Source organism: Sinocyclocheilus anshuiensis, unplaced genomic scaffold (assembly GCF_001515605.1).
Source record: "Sinocyclocheilus anshuiensis isolate Anshui unplaced genomic scaffold, SAMN03320099.WGS_v1.1 scaffold801, whole genome shotgun sequence".
Taxonomy (NCBI): Eukaryota; Metazoa; Chordata; class Actinopteri; order Cypriniformes; family Cyprinidae; genus Sinocyclocheilus; species Sinocyclocheilus anshuiensis.
The window spans coordinates 844,323-860,642 of record NW_015536541.1 but is presented as its reverse complement, the minus strand read 5'-3'; the positions used below and the strand labels follow the sequence as shown (position 1 = coordinate 860,642).

The window sequence follows — 16,320 nt, the reverse complement described above, 5'->3', positions numbered from 1 at the left end:
ACTGAAGACTGGAGTAATGATGCTGAAAATTCAGCTTTGCAACACGGGAATAAATTACATTGTAAAATATATTAAAATAGAAAACAGTTTTTTGAATAATATTTCACAATATTACTGTTTTTACTGTATTTTTGATCAAATAAATGCCTTGGTGAGCATATGAAACTTATTTCAAAAACATAAACAAAATCTTAAAGACTCCAAAAATTTGAACCCTAGTGTATATAATTTAGATATTTGCAGTCCAAAACTGTAGTTTGCATTTTTTGTTACACTTTACTTTGTTTGCCTATACTTCAATAATAAGCTGTTTAATGTCTGGATCCATTGTGACGACTTACCCCATATAGTGCAACAACATGTTCTGCTATTGGGGCATGTTGTCACAAAAGATCACTCAAGATGTTCAGTGTACGTACTTGCTGTAAATAGGCATGGGGTCTCCAGCTATGATGTCGGCATACAGGTCCGGAGGAGGAAGAATCTGGAGGTCTGACACATCTAAATCTTCTTCTTCTTTATTTCTGAAGGAAATAGACAATAACAACAACATCTAGTTAGCAGTTAGCACAGCGGCTGCACAGACTGATGGAATGAGACATGGTTTCTGAAAAAAACATCTCAAATATTCATGTGAAACCAGTCTGATCACATACTCCTGCGGAGAAAAGACATCTCGTGAATTACTGACTGTGTTATGTGTGAGAACTTGTATTGTACATCATTTGAGAACACTTACGAGCTGTCAGGATCCTCTTCAAGTGGTAACAGAGAAGTGGAGAAGTAGGAGAAAAAAAGTGAGTGTGGGTAGATGTGACTGTTTATGTAATTCAGGTTTAGAGTGTCAACACATACCTGGTGTGGGCTCTGGCATTCTTGATGCACAAACAGCCAAATAAGGAAACAGGAAGTAGAGATTAGTTGCTATCCTGTAATCTTATCGTTTACGGTAAGTGATCTTTAGTGGATTCAAAGGAAGTAGACAATAACTAAAGTAATGGCCTACACTGGGCTGTTGTTTCGTGGTAGAGGCTGAGAGGGCATCTTAGGTTGCATAAAGAATGTGGAGAGTTTTTGAATCGCTTCCTGTTTTCCTCTGCAACACACAATAAACAAATGCTTATTCTTATGTTCTTCTTAATGTGAAACAGATTATTACAGATCAAAGGTAGTACAGAAGTATGACCTGTCATTTTAGTGAATAGAATAGAATAGAACTTACTGCGCGTTCATATAAGTTGAATCACGTTGGTCTGAAAAAAAAAAACCACAGACAAAAAAATTAATCAACAAATTAATAATAATAATAATAATTCTTATTCTTTATTATTCTTATTCTTATAATTTATTATTATTATTAACATAAGTATGGCTTTTTATTTCATATTTATGACTTGGAATCTCATAATTTTGACTTCATGACATCATAATTAAGAGTTTTTAGTGTATAATATTGCATTTTTGTTATAATTTTGACCTTTTATGTCATAATTATGACTTTTTAATGTCAATTTTGACTTTTAATGTCATAAACATTTTTTGGTCATCATTTCAACTTACGACATAATTGTTTTTTTGTCATAATTTCGACTTTTTACCGAACTTTTTTTTACAGTTTATGTCATTATTATAACTATCCATGTCATAATTTTGACTTTTTATGTCATAATTATGACATATTACATCATAATTCTTTTTGGTCATAATTCTGATTGTTTATGTCATGATTTCAACTTTTTATATCAGTCGTCTTTTGGTCAAAATTTCAGCTTTTTATAATTATGTTTTTGTCAGTATCCCCCCCACCCTCTCCCCTCACCACCTTTTCTTTTTTTTTCTTGATTTTAACTTTTGTCATAATTCTGACTTTTAATGTCATAGTTATCATTTACCAAAGTGTGACTTTTTTTTGCTTATGTGCTTCCATAAATGTGACTGAAAAAGTGAATGATATACTCTATATATCTATAATGACTAATATAGTTAATATAGTCTTGGATGTTTCCAGTTGGTAGTGCTCCTGTGAACATTTTTCAATCATGCCTCATCAGTGACTCACCTTGAGCTGGTGTGGCATGTGACTGATTCAGCGCCCTGAAAGATTGAACATACACCCCTTGTAAACAATACAATAGCTTAACAGTCAAGCTTTGTTACTAAGTACCAAAAATGGCAAATACCCACATGAGGTAATACTTACATGTGTGCTGTTTCATTAGGAGAGCCAAACAGAGGGTCGTCGTCATCATCACAGGTCCACTCCTCACTGTCTTCTGAGACTGATAAAATAAAATAAAATAAAATTACAAATTGCAATTTATGTCTGGAGTAGGATTTTTATTCTGTATTATAAAACATAACCATCCAAAACAGAAAATACCAGAGACATTCCCCTTATGAAAATACAGTATGTTGTACTGATACCATGGTTCACTTATGGTACTGTATCAGATCTAGCAGACAAAAATACCATAGTACTCTAATACTGTATATACCATGGTGCTTCAAGATGGTATTACTATTAAAGTAGTGTCCAAAAAAACATAGTCTTACTATAGTACAATCAAAGTGAATCAGAGAATATTTGATGCATAGTGTGGAGGCGGGATTTTAAGCCAATGAAATTTCACAGTGGGCGGGGCTAGTTAGTACAACACAGCAGAAAGTAATCAATAAAATATCATGTTGCTTACTGTGGTCATGACTGGTTAAAACGCATATTATAAATAAAATAAACAAAAAGAAGGTACTTACAGCTCTCATGGTTCATGCCATAATGCTCTGAGGTCCTAAAAACACAGATGGAAAAAAATTACTCTTCCATTTGTAAACTGCAGATCAAGATAATTTTTTAGCAACCAATGCTAGCTTAGCGGGTTGTTGCAAGCCTAGTTTTTCTATGACTACCTGCTGCCTGTACTGGTGGCCTCTGGGTCCTTGTGTCCATTGCCTTTGGATCTGTTAGATGCTGTTGTCATCTTCCCCAGCTCCATAATGCCATTGATGTTCAAATCCACACTCTCCACCGGAACATAGCCGTCTGAAAAACAACACACAGCACATTGCCAATCTACATTCCAGCGGAAGCATCAGAAAAATGAGATAAGCGCTTACAGATAAGTCAAAGCGCAAGGACTCGTTCAGTTGCTTGCTCAGTGACAGATCTACTTAGGCATTTAGTCCTTATCAGGGTAAATTTATAGCAATGCTTATTTTCTGCACCTCATTTATCTGTTAAACTCATTTAGCGTGATGCTAATTATTTGCGACTTGTGCAAGAGCAAAGATATGCGCATAATGGCGCTAAATTAATTCTTGTGTTTGTCGGCTGTGTATTTGTTGTGTGTGTTTAGCTCACATTTGTTGTTGCTGTCCTTTGCCAGCCATTTTCCTTTAGGGCAGCTGTTGGTGCGGATGATGCTCACGGTGTCTCCAATCTTCACCGGTAGGTCGTTTTTACGGCCCTTACAGTCCTCGATCACCTTAACATGATAAATGGGCTCTTCCTGGCCTGTGATCTGCATTAAACATCAACACACACAGACAGTTACATTAGCATGTGCTCATCACTTAACTGACCTTGCCATGTGCATTAAAAAAGGACTCTGGCTGTTAGCGAGAAGTTGAAATGTACGGCTCATTTCATGTTTGATTATTAAAACTATCGGGTTTTAGTGATGGCAAGTGCACCTATTGATTTTGCTTGAGGAGTGGGATGTGGATTGTAATAAGTACTGGATTTTGAGAGTTTAATAAGCAATAATCGTGCAGAATTATTAGTGCTAGCACAAATACTGACGTAAAAAAAAAGCAAAAAAAAATAAATTACCTTAAATTTTTTCCTCATTTCATTTTCTTTCTTTTCTTTTTCTTTCTGCTCCTTCTTTTCTCTTTCCTTCTCCTTCTCTTTCTCCTTTTCTCGCTGTTTCTCCTTTTTCTTTAGTTCTTTGTCATCTGCCACTTTTCTTGAGTTCTTCCTGTGGATTGAAGACTTTCATCATTACATTCAGATAAGATGTTTCGGGAATGTAGACACAGTTTAATATTGTGAATTTGCTAATTAAAAATAAATTGCTGCTACAAACCTGGCGAACAAGCTTTTCTTGGGAGCCTCCTCCACCTGAAAAGGTTGGGGTGATTAATAGATTAGAATTAAAAGACAACATGCTTGAACAGATCATTGAAAATACAGAACATACAATAAGAAGATATGAAAAATAGGTGATAATGCTACAAATGCTGCAATCATAAGGTCCTGACATCAACCGTAAGACCTTAAACTGTTATTCTAAAACAATTTTAAACAACAACAACGGTAAAACTTACCACTGCCGGTGTATCAGCATATGGATCTAGGTTTCAAACAATAGGAAACATACGTCAGTGAGTAGAATACTTTGAAGATAGAAGAGAATCTAAAATAAACTAACGACATGACAATTTCCTGTGTGTTTATCGTTTCTGTGAATCAGAAGGTCATCAGAGATGAGATTACTGGGAATATAAATAACTACACAGCAAAAAAAAATAAAAATAAAAAAATCCTGTTTTTGTCCTGGTTTCCAGTTAAATATCTAAACATTAAATAACATTAAACAAATAAGATCATGTACTTGAGAAGCAAAATCATGTAAGAATAAAAGACCTGATTTCAGATTATTTTACATCATATGGCAAATTATTTTTCTTGTTTTAAGCATAAATTATATTGTAAATTGTATTAATGTCAAAATAATTGTTATATAAAAGTATTTTTTTTTTAAACAAGTCTTCATATCTTCCAAATTTAGCTTCAAGGAAATTTGATCTTTAATGAATGTGTTAATGATTATATATATATATATATATATATATATATATATATATATATATATATATATATATATATATATATATATATATATATATATATATATATATATATATATATATATATATATATATATATATATATATATATATATATATATATATATATATATATATATATATATATATACTCACACACACACACACACACACACACATAGTTTTTGAAGAACCTGAGGAAAACAAGAAGAAAAAAAAGGAGTACTTTAGTGAAGACTTCTTCCACTTACTCTTTGGAGGCCCTTTCTGTTTCTTAGTCTTTGCTGTTTTGCCTTTTTTACTGTCTGATTGATCTTCAAAGACATTGTCACCTCTTTCAAGGGTCCTGGAGGAAAGTCAGAAACAAAAATGTCACTCAGTGTTCAATACCGATAACATATATACATTTTTTTTCTGTAGCCATACTGAATTATCATGAATTTAATGGCTTACCCTGATGGAGTCAAGGCAGGTGAGCTTCGCACTGAGTCCTGATGCACTGCAGCTTGAGTTTCTGGATATGGAGAGCCAGAGTTCATAGACCCATAATCCACATCTCTATCCATGTTCGGAAACACATCCTCTTTCAACTGTTGTTTTGGCCTCAACTGTTTCAGGAAGGCTTCCTCATGAACTGAAACCGGCCTTTTGGTACTTGAAGCTAATGATGGTACTGATGGAGGCCTAAAGGATGAAAGTGCTGGAGCCTCAGGTTCCTCAGCATCTTCATAACTCTCGAATGAGTTGTCGTATAGTGACTCTTCTGAAGAAGAAAAATTTTCATTTATTTATTTAGTGGACAAACACTTGGCATAGAGTTTCAGATTTTTGGAGTAATTATGTTACCATGTGTTTCTAGAGGTTCAGATGGTATTGTGGGAATCTGGAAGTCTCTGGCAGGAGACTGAGTTGGTTTCTCAAGTGGGGGATCCACAATGGGAGTGGCTGGCAGAGTCCTTCTGGGTGGCGGGGGAGGAGGATTCACTGGTTTGACCACTGTAACCACCCCTGCAGAAACAAGACAATAAATACTAGCATGGACAACCATGGACCACCACCACCAAGACATACATAAACAGAACCTCTACAACTGCATCTATGAAATGACCAAAACGTTTTAAGAATGAATCAAAATAAAGAAAGGTGTTTACTTAAAACAAGAAAATGTGCCAAACTTAATTCAATATATTTTATGAAAACTAGTCTTGCTTTCTAATGCAATTTCACTTAAGTAAATTTATCTTGTTGATGTTCATTGGATATTTTTATTGTAAAGACAAGTGTAATTTTTGCATGCATTTATTGCATTCTGAAAGTAGCAAGAACAAAAAAGACAAAAATAATACGCCTCAAGAAGAAGAATGAGGAATAGATAGTGAACTGAGAAAGTTATGTCTGCAAAGCCGATGAAAATGGCGAGGTCAAGGAAACAGCAGGTAGCACAGGACTATGGAATGAAAATGGAGCAAGCATGATGTTTATACTTATAAGCCTAATCAAATACACAAGACTATAGTGAGCAGAGTGAATTGTGTATTTTCACAATTTTAGGTGATGTAATCATATTTAATACCACATAATTGACAGTAGAGGTCATTTCAATTTCAGGCTGTAATGAAAACAATTATTTTCTCTGTAAAGATGTTTCTAAACTATGAGAAATATGGTCTAGTTACAACAATTGCTTATTAGAATATACTGTATGTAAGCCTAATTAGCATTTAGTTTAACTGAAAACTAAAATGGCCCAGTTTCACAGATATTTCCTTGAGACAGAATATTTTTTGTCTTCTGATTATGAAAGATATGTTACCCAACATAGCTACAATAGCCTTACATATCTTGCATACCAATCCTGAAGTATGGAATCCACCTAACTTCTCAAGGGCAAAAAAGGTATTTAAACACTGTTTTACACAGCTGATTAAGATTTTGTGCTCTTAGGAAGAGCAATACTGCATAACATTTCTGAAACTGCCAGAACTTCGTCTGAGACTCTTTTGCAAAGTCAATTAAGCATCCATCTGTGCAAATGTCACACTTATTCATACATGACTGCCCTACAACAAGAGAAACCTTCTACCTTGGACGAAATTTATCTCAGACAGCAAAACCGTGGCTAAGATTGTACAGTGTGAACCCTGCTTTAAATAGATACTTACTGTGATCAAAGCCATTAACCTCAGCAGTTTCAGGTAGGTGGGTTTTAGCTGGCAACAGAGTATGATCCACATAGTCAACTGGAGGGAGGTTAGGGATATCAAATACTTCTGGTACAGGTGGGGCTTCCTCAGGCAATGTTTCTAAAGCTGTGGCAAGTTGTGGTGAGACTTTTTCAGGTGGAGCTAGATTAGGTTGGGTCACCTCAGTTGTGGCAGTCTCAGGCAGAGGTGTAAGAGTTTCAGGCAGAGGTTTCTCTGGTGTAGCTGTCTCAACTAGGGTTGTATTTTCAGGTATAGATGTATTTTCAGGTGTGGTACCCAGTGGACTCACTGTGGACTTTCTCTTGGCCCTTTCCAGAAGGTTAAATACACGGCTATCATGTGGTGACCTTTTTACAGAGGCCATCTCCTCTGCTCTTGCCAAGGCTGAGAGGGCTGAAAGTGGCTTGGTTGAGGACTGGTCCTCCTTAGACCTCTCTGGGTTAATAGGTTTTGTATTCTCCAGTAACACGTCTATAGGTGCAGTAGGAGTATGAACTTCTGGAGGAGGGCTTGAGACTGGACCAGGTGTATATTCTAAAGGATTCACCAAGGGCCCTGGAGATACTGCTGGAGGGGTGGATGGGGCAGGGGACCTGGAGATAACTGGACTCGTGGGAACTGGGGCGAAAGATGTATGTATTGCTGGAGTGGGTATAGCTTGCTCAGAAAAGTCTCCATCTGGAAAGTCTTCATCAAAAACAGGGGGTGGAATATCAGTGAATTCTGGAGGTGGACTTCCTTCAGGGGGAGGAAATACTTCTGATAAACTGAGCATATGTATATTTGGTTTAAGAGGTTCAGTGTCAGGAAGAGTTAAAATAGAGCTTTCTGGCTTTGATTTAGGAACAGCTTGAGAGGGAATGATTGATGTTGGGATGGCTGGTTCAGGAATCTTTGGCTCGGGAATCTTTGGCTCAGGGCTTGCAGAGGTCAAACAGATTGGAGCTGGAATACTTGTTGCAGGAATGTTGGGGACAGGAGGTGTTCCAGTCGATGTCCGAGAAGGTACAACAGCCTTAGGGACAACAGGAACACTTTGAGTAGGGGGATTTGCTGTTACAGCTGGCCCAGCAGGAGCTGGGTGACTTGGAGCAGGGGTATGACTAGCTGGTGGTGGTCTTTCCACTGTATCTGCCTCCTCATTCTCATCTTTGCTAGTTGTTTGAGTGGTAAACACAAAAGTCTTGGGTGTGGAATTCCGAGGTCTATAGGGGCTGGGTTCAGGCTCTGGGGTATCCGCTTTTATTGGAGCCACTGGCAGAACCAGTGGAAGATTGCTCTCTTTCAGAGACTTTTTGGTAATGTCGACCTCTTTTACTGTGTCTGCCTTCTCATTCTCATCTTGGTTAGTTTTTTGAGGAGTAAATACAAAACTCTTGGTTGTGGACACTTTGGTTGGTGGAATGGACACAGTTGTAAGTGGACTGGGTTCAGGTTCTGGGTTTTCAGCTCTTTTCAGAGCCACTGGCAGAACCATTGGAAAATTCCTGTCCTTCAGAGACTTTTTGGTAGTGTCTACCTCTTTCACAGGGTCTATTTTCTCACATTCATCTTTGCTAGTTTTTTGAGGGGTAAATACTAATTTTTTGGGTGTCGTCACTTTGACTGGTGAAGTGGACACAGGTGTACGTGGGCTGGAATCAGGCTCTGGAGTTTTGGCTTTTGGAGCTACAGGCAGAACCAGCGGAAGATTCTTGTCTTTCAGATTCTGCTTAACAGTGTTGACCTCCTTCTTCTGCATATTATCCAGCAGTTCATCATTATTGATGGGTTGGTTCTCTCTGGTCTTTAATCCCCCAGGTGAAGAGAGCTGGCGATTGAGATTTTTGTCTTGTTTGAAGACGACACGTGGTGCTTGAAACGTCCCTTTTTGCACAGCAGTATTGATGGATGAGATCATGGGATTGCTGACTTTTGTTGATGGAGGGATGGTTTTGGGTTTCTCTGGGAGGGCAGGTTTAGTCTGGATCTTCAGACCGTTTTCACCCTGGAACCGTGCCTTCAGGGTTTTAAAGTCTATTGATTCATCCTGATGTATAAAATGTAGTAAATGTTAAACATTGCTTTACATTGCAATATGGAATGCATATGACATGTTAGTATTTTCAGCAAAATCTCAGAGCTTAACAAACAAAGCAACAACATTCATGTGTTTACAGGAATTGGAAGGCCATGTAATGACACACTATCAGTGTCCAATCAGATTTCATACATTTTAATAATTAAAACTGCACTGGTTAATGTCAAAACGTACAACAACATTTAATGGAAATCAATAAGCTGCGGTGAAAGAGCCTTGTTAAGCAAATTGTGGTTCTTTCAAACAATAGTATGACATATGGATTGACAATAAGCTGGTGTCAATAAAATGTCAATAAATCAATAAACTGATTTTCGGTATCGGAAACTCTTACAAAAGCGATTGTAATACCATGGTACTGAACAATTACCATATTTATTGTATTTACATGATATTTCAAAGAATAGCATAGTCCTTCCAAAATGAAGTATTTCCAAAAAAAAACATTATACATGTCCAAAACTTGACATTTGTCCAATATTTCTTCACAATTGTCCAATATAAAATTTTAATTCATGCATTGTTTTGTGTTTGAGGAATCCATATGGGAAAAATAAAGCCTAGATCACACTCAAAAGTTGATAACAGAACAAAATTCATGTCTCAGTTTCTTACCTGTTCCATCATTCTGACTCAAAGGCTTCCAGGAGTTTGTCAAAAAGTGGTACTTCGCTCTCCTCAGCCCCTCATAATTAATAATCCACTGAGTTATTCCTTTATGATTCAAAATGATCCAGCATGTACAACTAAAATGGTGTTGTGTCGCAGTTGTCAGAAGATAAATAGCATGTAGAGTGAGAACTCGCCCAATGGCCCTGAAACTGGAATGAGGTTTGATGAGCGTGTTCATGTGCTAATGACGAGATAAAGGAATGTCTTGTCAAACAAATCACTTCACTGAACGCCAGCAAAGGACTGTTTTCATTCTCAAAGAATGCAGTCAGTCAAGAACCACAGAAATGAAGGAAACGCTTCTATTGTCAAACAGCCGAAATCAAACTCTCATTACGTCTTTACTGCAGGTAGCCTAGAAGTAACATAAAAATATTGAACATAAAAATATTGGTCAACATTGTTCACACCTCTTGTGATTACATTCACATTTACTCTCAGGAGGAGACGTGTCTCTCCCTTGTCAAAAATCTAATCTGCTGACTTCAGAGTTAGCTCATTTAATTTGAATTACATTTAAAGACATAAATCTGTACATAGAGACCGGGGCTAGTTGTCACACTTTTCACTCAAGTGAATATTTCTTCTGGTGGCTTTATTTTAGAAAGCAAATTTCTGTATAGATATCTCCTAGATGTCTAGTTCTGACTACAAAATTCACAGAAAAAAAAGGATACAGTTAATTTAGCACTCAATGACCCTATATTGGAGCATATTATCATAGTAAATCACTGCTGCAGAACAGGGGGATCTTAATGCTCGAAGAATAAAACATGCATTTGACCTCTGAACCACAAAAATGATCATGATGACTACATTTGATCACAACATTTGCAGTCATGACTGACATGAAGATTAGCAATGTGTTAAAAATGTGATCATAAAACTGCTCTTGAAACAAGTTTCTGTGGAACAAAGCAGGCCTAATGCAGACATTTTCGCTATAAGCAAGTGAGAGTGAATTTAAATATGTATGTGCTTATTTATCTGGCAAAGTTCCAGTTCAGTGATTCAATTCACATACAGAATCTAAATTAGATTGTGTGGCTAGAGAATTCAACCTCTGAAACAGCATTTCAACAACTGGATATTGTTCTCTTCCAAATCTAGTAAGCCTATGATTGAATGTAGAAGAAACAAGTGGTAATTTGATTACTTTTTATGTAGGCATATTAATAAGAATGGCAAAAGTTTGCAAAATGTGTCTACTACCCTATAAGGTACACTCATTAAATGAGTTTGTGTTTCACTGGCAGATACAACTGTAGTACTGAAATTTGTCCTGCCACCTAGTGGTGTGGATGCAATATTGCATAAAAGCAAAAGTTATTAAAGGGGTCATATGATGCGATTTCAAGTTTTCCTTTCTCTTTGGAGTGTTAAAAGCTGATTGTGCATAGATAAGATCCCTGAAGTTGCAAAGACTAAAGTCTCAAAACCAAAGAGATATTCTTTATCAAATTTAAAACTCTGCCACGCCCCCCTAAAACGGCTCGTTCAATCACGCCCCCGCATATCTACCTCACTATGTGGAAATATACAATAATGTACAGTATTTGAAAAATAATGTGTTTTCTGAACATTAAAGCATGTCAACATATTCTGTTACACCAAATACACAAAATAATGATCTTTAAAAAAGCATCATATGACCCCTTTAATGTCATTTTAGAAACATCCTGTTCACGCCCATGGTTATTTATCTTTTTCCTTTAACATGAAGTGCCTCATAACGTGGGTTACGAAGAGTAGTACTCAGCTGGTCATGTGATCTCAAAAAGAGCGATCCACCCTTATGTAGAGTAAAACAGCTTTTCTACTGCACCCCTTTATAAGAGATTTTTTGCTAAGGCAGAGAGGCAGAGCAACATTTTGGGATGTGTTTATTGGTAACAGTATTACATGGTGGGTTACGTAAATCAAGAGAAAATAAAAAAATGCTCTAAAAATCCACTGTAGAATGTCATTATCATCAAGATAAAAATAATGTGTCCTTTTACATGACCAAACCATTCGCTGAGGTAAAGGCAAAATAGAAATGTACTGAAATTGTAAGGACTCCCATTCACCTTGATTTTCACCCTCATCTTCTTAATCCTCAAAATTTAGATCTTGAAGGTCCAAAACTGCTTTAATTGGAAATTAAAATGGGACTCTGGCCATAAAATAGGAGGAAGATGTTGTCACAGTAATGGAATGCTCTGAGCTTTTCAGATGCAATGAAAACAGATGTCATTCATGGTGATTTTCTCTGATTGGAGGTTGGATTACAGACAGATATTCTGGTGTGTTTTAATGCGATCAGACGGCCCAAAAGCCAACGTGAAACGGCCTTCGCAACCCATTTTAGTCTTATTGTGACATATTTCTCAGTAAAACAGGATATTCAACAAGATACAACAAGGCAGGACTTCACATTGGGAATTGAGTGAATTGTGAAAAGTGGGCATTACATGTCAGATTGTAGCAATTGTAACAATGGTTTTCAAATCTAATTAACCGGCTTTAATGTCAGGATTTTAAAGGCTGCTTGTTTGAGCTTGGTTATGTTAATCAAAATGGAAGTTTAACACTTTGAGGACAGAATAAGAATACTTTTTTTTTCTTTGGACTAACATGACTTGTCATATTGACTTTAAGGTCTCTGTGAATGTGTGTCTGCATGAAGATGTATGTCTATGTGATCGTCTACATCCATATTTGTGATTGCTGCATTAACATACACGTTGAGAAGCTCTGGTCTTTCTCCATCATAGTTACCAGCTTCACCTTGACAACAAACCAAAAGAGATCACACAAATATGACACCAAACTATTTACCAATGGACCCTTTCAGGCATTAAAAACATATTAACAGTCTCTCGAGTTTGTTTCAGGCCGCTTAAAAACACACATCCTGCTGAAATCAAAAGACCGACGACACGCTTTGATCATGAGAAAGCAACATAAACCGCTGGGAGTTTGGGACACATGTTAATATTGCTTGGGTTTCATGAGGAGTTTGCATCACTAAGGCCAGCCTATTTTATGGCACGGAAGTCCACAGTATGGAATTAACACTATTATAATCAGAACCATTAGTATTATCATTTACTATTTGTCATCATCATCGTCACTGTCATTATTATTATCAATAATAATAATTATTATTATTATTTACAAAATCAGTTTGGCAAACCAACGATCAGATTTTAAAGCCATGTTTACCCCTAAAACACATCTAAAGTTGACTTCAAGGGCTCCACTTGACTTATAAAATAAAAATTCCATTTCAACTTCATGTTTTTGTTTTTTCTCATTAGTATTGTACAAAAGCTATAGAGAAGGAACAGTTTGATTGCATGTGTTTGCAATGTTCGTACCCTCGAGTTCCCCATTCAGATTCAGCTGCTCCGAAATCTTAGATTTGGCAAAAGTCGCTCCTCGTGTCTGTTCTCCATCCGAAGGGTCCATGGAGAGAGAAGATGTGGGTTTTGTTTTTTAGCTCTGCATAGCTTTCTAGCAGCAGAATCTCAAATATGTGGGAGAGGAAAACCAAACGAACCCAAATGGATGAATCGCATAAGTCACAGATGGATCCGGTGGTCCGATGGCGCTCAGGCTCTCGGTCGGATGCGTGATTGGGGGTCTGACAGGCACCTCTCTCGAGAGTTTCCCGTAATGCGGTCTCTATAGAGTCAGAAACTGGAAGTAGGACGAAGAGAATGAATGAAGCTGCAGAGCTGGGCTCATAAGGCTTGAAATCACCCACAATGCCCCGCTGTCATGTGCAGAAAACACAGTGAGAAAGAAACAAAGTGGTATGGAGAGAGTCTGTCCCTCTCGTTCCTTGCGGAGGGGAGTAACGGAGGAAGTTGTGAGGGGGACGGGACTGACTCTAGTGAGACCCCTTGTTGATCTGGGCATAAAGAGGGTCCTTCCCCTGAACACAAACAGAGTAAGGTTATTTAGATAGAAATAACAAAACTTTACGTCAGTCTCAGATGGAAAACTCTGATGGGTCAAGGTTTGACCCTTTTGCCCCTACTGGTAGAAGTTGTAACTACACCATCTGGACACAAAAAGCCTCTCTCTGCATTGTTGGCTATTCAAAAACGGCTGTGTATTTTTTTTTTCCCTCAAGCAACATATTTATCACTAATATTTAATTGAATAATAATATGTTTTGCCAGTGACCGTTTTTTTTTTTTTTGAGGGCTTTTAAAAGTGTACAATTTTAATGTTCACAGATCCATATTTTAATGGGATCTGAAGGACAATTAACAATAAATTGGATACTTATCAGATGTGAAATCTGATATCTGGATTATATATAGATTTTTTTTTAAAATTATTATAATATACATGAAAATACCCCAGATCACAGTTGAAAATTTCAGTCACTATGATTTCAGACAATGTGATACACCATCTGGACACAAAAAGCATATTTCTTTACTGACGACTACTTGAAAATTACCTGTGTATTCTGACTATATATATTTTTGTCAAAGTACATATTTTTTTTTATGCTAATCTGTAATTATATTATAATTAAATGTTTTGCCAGTGACAATTTTTTAGGCCTTTTTAAAGTAGTTTTTTATTTTATTATTATTATTATTATTTTTTATTATTATTGTTGTTAACAGGTCTATATATTAATGAGGTCTAACACGCCTTTCCATATTTATTTGTTAAAAATATATTATGCACTGATATATGTAAATATATCCTCAATATTTGTAAATTGGATACTTATCAGAGGGCTTGTTGATGGATTTTAAACGTGTATTTTTTTTATTGTCTGATAACATATGTGTGTGTGTGTGTTTGTGTGTGTTATATTATTATTATTATTATTAATAATAATATATGAAAGTAACCCAGATCACATTTGAAAATGTGATTTGTATTGTGATCTAAACTCTGTGTCACATGTGAGGGAGAAAAAATTAGATCAGATTTGGGTCACATAATGTGATATGTCAATTATGCTGTTCCTCCTCATCAACACCAGGTGGCAACAGAGGTCTTTCTACTGCTTTCTACCCTACTGCAAAAGCTACACCACAGCAGCTGGTAAGAGTGGCCACATGAGTGACTCAGTAAACCTCTTCCTCTACCTCCGATATTTTTAATCTTTATATTCAATAATAGCAGACTAGCTGCATCAGAACTACCCACTTCACAAGCCTCAAAACCCTGTCAAAAAAAAAAAAAACCTGAACGTCTAAAAAATATGCGCAGCAAGAAGCAAAGGAAGGCTTAGATAAGGTACAATAGAGCTGCCAGTCAGTGTGTGTCCAGCCTGCGGCCTGAAGAACCCTACAGTCTCAAATCAGAAGCTCTGACTCAGAATGCACGGCAATTACCACTCACTTACAGACCTTTGTGCCCACCGTGGGCGCTCGAAAGGACACACAGGGCGAGAGATGACAGGATAAGTGTTTTAGAGAGCAGGAATGAGATTGAGAGAAAAAGTCAGAGGATAAAATGAAAGAAACGGGAAAAAAAGAGGAAAGCAGAGTGAAAAGGAGTAGTGGGAGGAGGTACATAAAGAGGGGAAGGAAGGAATGGATGACTAAGCAGGTGAGAGGCAGAGAAAAGGAAATAGATTAGTCAACCCTGCTGAGTGAAAGTGGTAGAGAAAATGAAATAAATGGAAGAGAGACAGTGTTGCCATGTCCACTTTTTACAAGCAAATACCCTGTAAGCAAAGTAATTTCACTCGACTGCCATTTTGGTTACATCTCAGGCAGTTATTCCCAGTCATGCCAGCATAACTGCTATCTCTGTTAACAGGGAAAGACTAAAATCGACAAAATTGTTGGTCAAGGTTGCTTTTTCATAAAATATTTCAAATGGGGAATAAAATTAGTTGTATAAATTGCGCTTCTTAATCTTAAAAAAAAAAAAAAAAAAAAAAAAAAATTCATGCTGGTTTAGTTTTACATACCTGTTCAAGAGAAGAAGAAAAAAACACACACTAATAAATAAACAAACTGTAAGTCTGCACAGCTGCCATATTTAGCAGTATGATGCATGATTTGCTGCTCAAGAAACATTCATTGATGTATCAAAAGCACAAAAAAACAGCATTGATTAAAAAAAAATAATAAAATCTTACTGAGCCCAAACTTTTTAATGGCAGTATATCCGTTTTCCATAATGTCATAGGTTGAACTCTTTTTTAACTTATTTCCAGTTGTGTGTTTCAGCTTTAGCACAACGAAGTTTGATGGACAACTAATTGCAGTTGTAAAATCCACATACCTGTACAGTTCGAAGCGCACTTGTTCTCTGACATAATGTCATTATTAATCGCCGTAATCAGTTTCTTCTTTAAAATGTTTTTTCCTGTCCTTTCCATAGATGCATGTGCATGAGAGCACAAGAGATTTATTCATTGACATTTTATTTATTTTTGTAAGGGTATAATTATTGAAAACACTTTGTACACTGTAAAAAATGACCGTGAATTTAACGGTAAAAGACTGTAAAAATGCTACAGTAAAAACCTGTTAAATGGTTAAC

The 16,320-nt window shown here is 36.5% G+C and overlaps 1 protein-coding gene across 1 annotated transcript in view; it reads right to left on the bottom strand.

Annotated features, from left to right (window-relative positions):
* LOC107697319 (titin-like) overlaps positions 1–9,842 on the bottom strand; it is a 12,593-nt gene extending 2,751 nt beyond the window's left edge. Inside the window, exons 1-18 of the mRNA XM_016498057.1 lie at positions 9,748–9,842; positions 7,011–9,081; positions 5,695–5,856; positions 5,302–5,611; positions 5,100–5,194; positions 4,327–4,352; positions 4,086–4,120; positions 3,830–3,977; positions 3,359–3,518; positions 2,908–3,040; positions 2,755–2,789; positions 2,201–2,279; positions 2,060–2,094; positions 1,223–1,253; positions 1,007–1,096; positions 856–875; positions 740–755; positions 420–524 (exon numbers count right to left, since the gene is read on the bottom strand). Coding sequence (XP_016353543.1) covers positions 420–524; positions 740–755; positions 856–875; positions 1,007–1,096; positions 1,223–1,253; positions 2,060–2,094; positions 2,201–2,279; positions 2,755–2,789; positions 2,908–3,040; positions 3,359–3,518; positions 3,830–3,977; positions 4,086–4,120; positions 4,327–4,352; positions 5,100–5,194; positions 5,302–5,611; positions 5,695–5,856; positions 7,011–9,081; positions 9,748–9,759 — 3,563 coding nt within the window. The 5' untranslated portion in view covers positions 9,760–9,842. The remainder of the gene's footprint in view (positions 1–419; positions 525–739; positions 756–855; positions 876–1,006; positions 1,097–1,222; positions 1,254–2,059; positions 2,095–2,200; positions 2,280–2,754; positions 2,790–2,907; positions 3,041–3,358; positions 3,519–3,829; positions 3,978–4,085; positions 4,121–4,326; positions 4,353–5,099; positions 5,195–5,301; positions 5,612–5,694; positions 5,857–7,010; positions 9,082–9,747) is intronic.
* Positions 9,843–16,320: the final 6,478 nt, after the last annotated feature.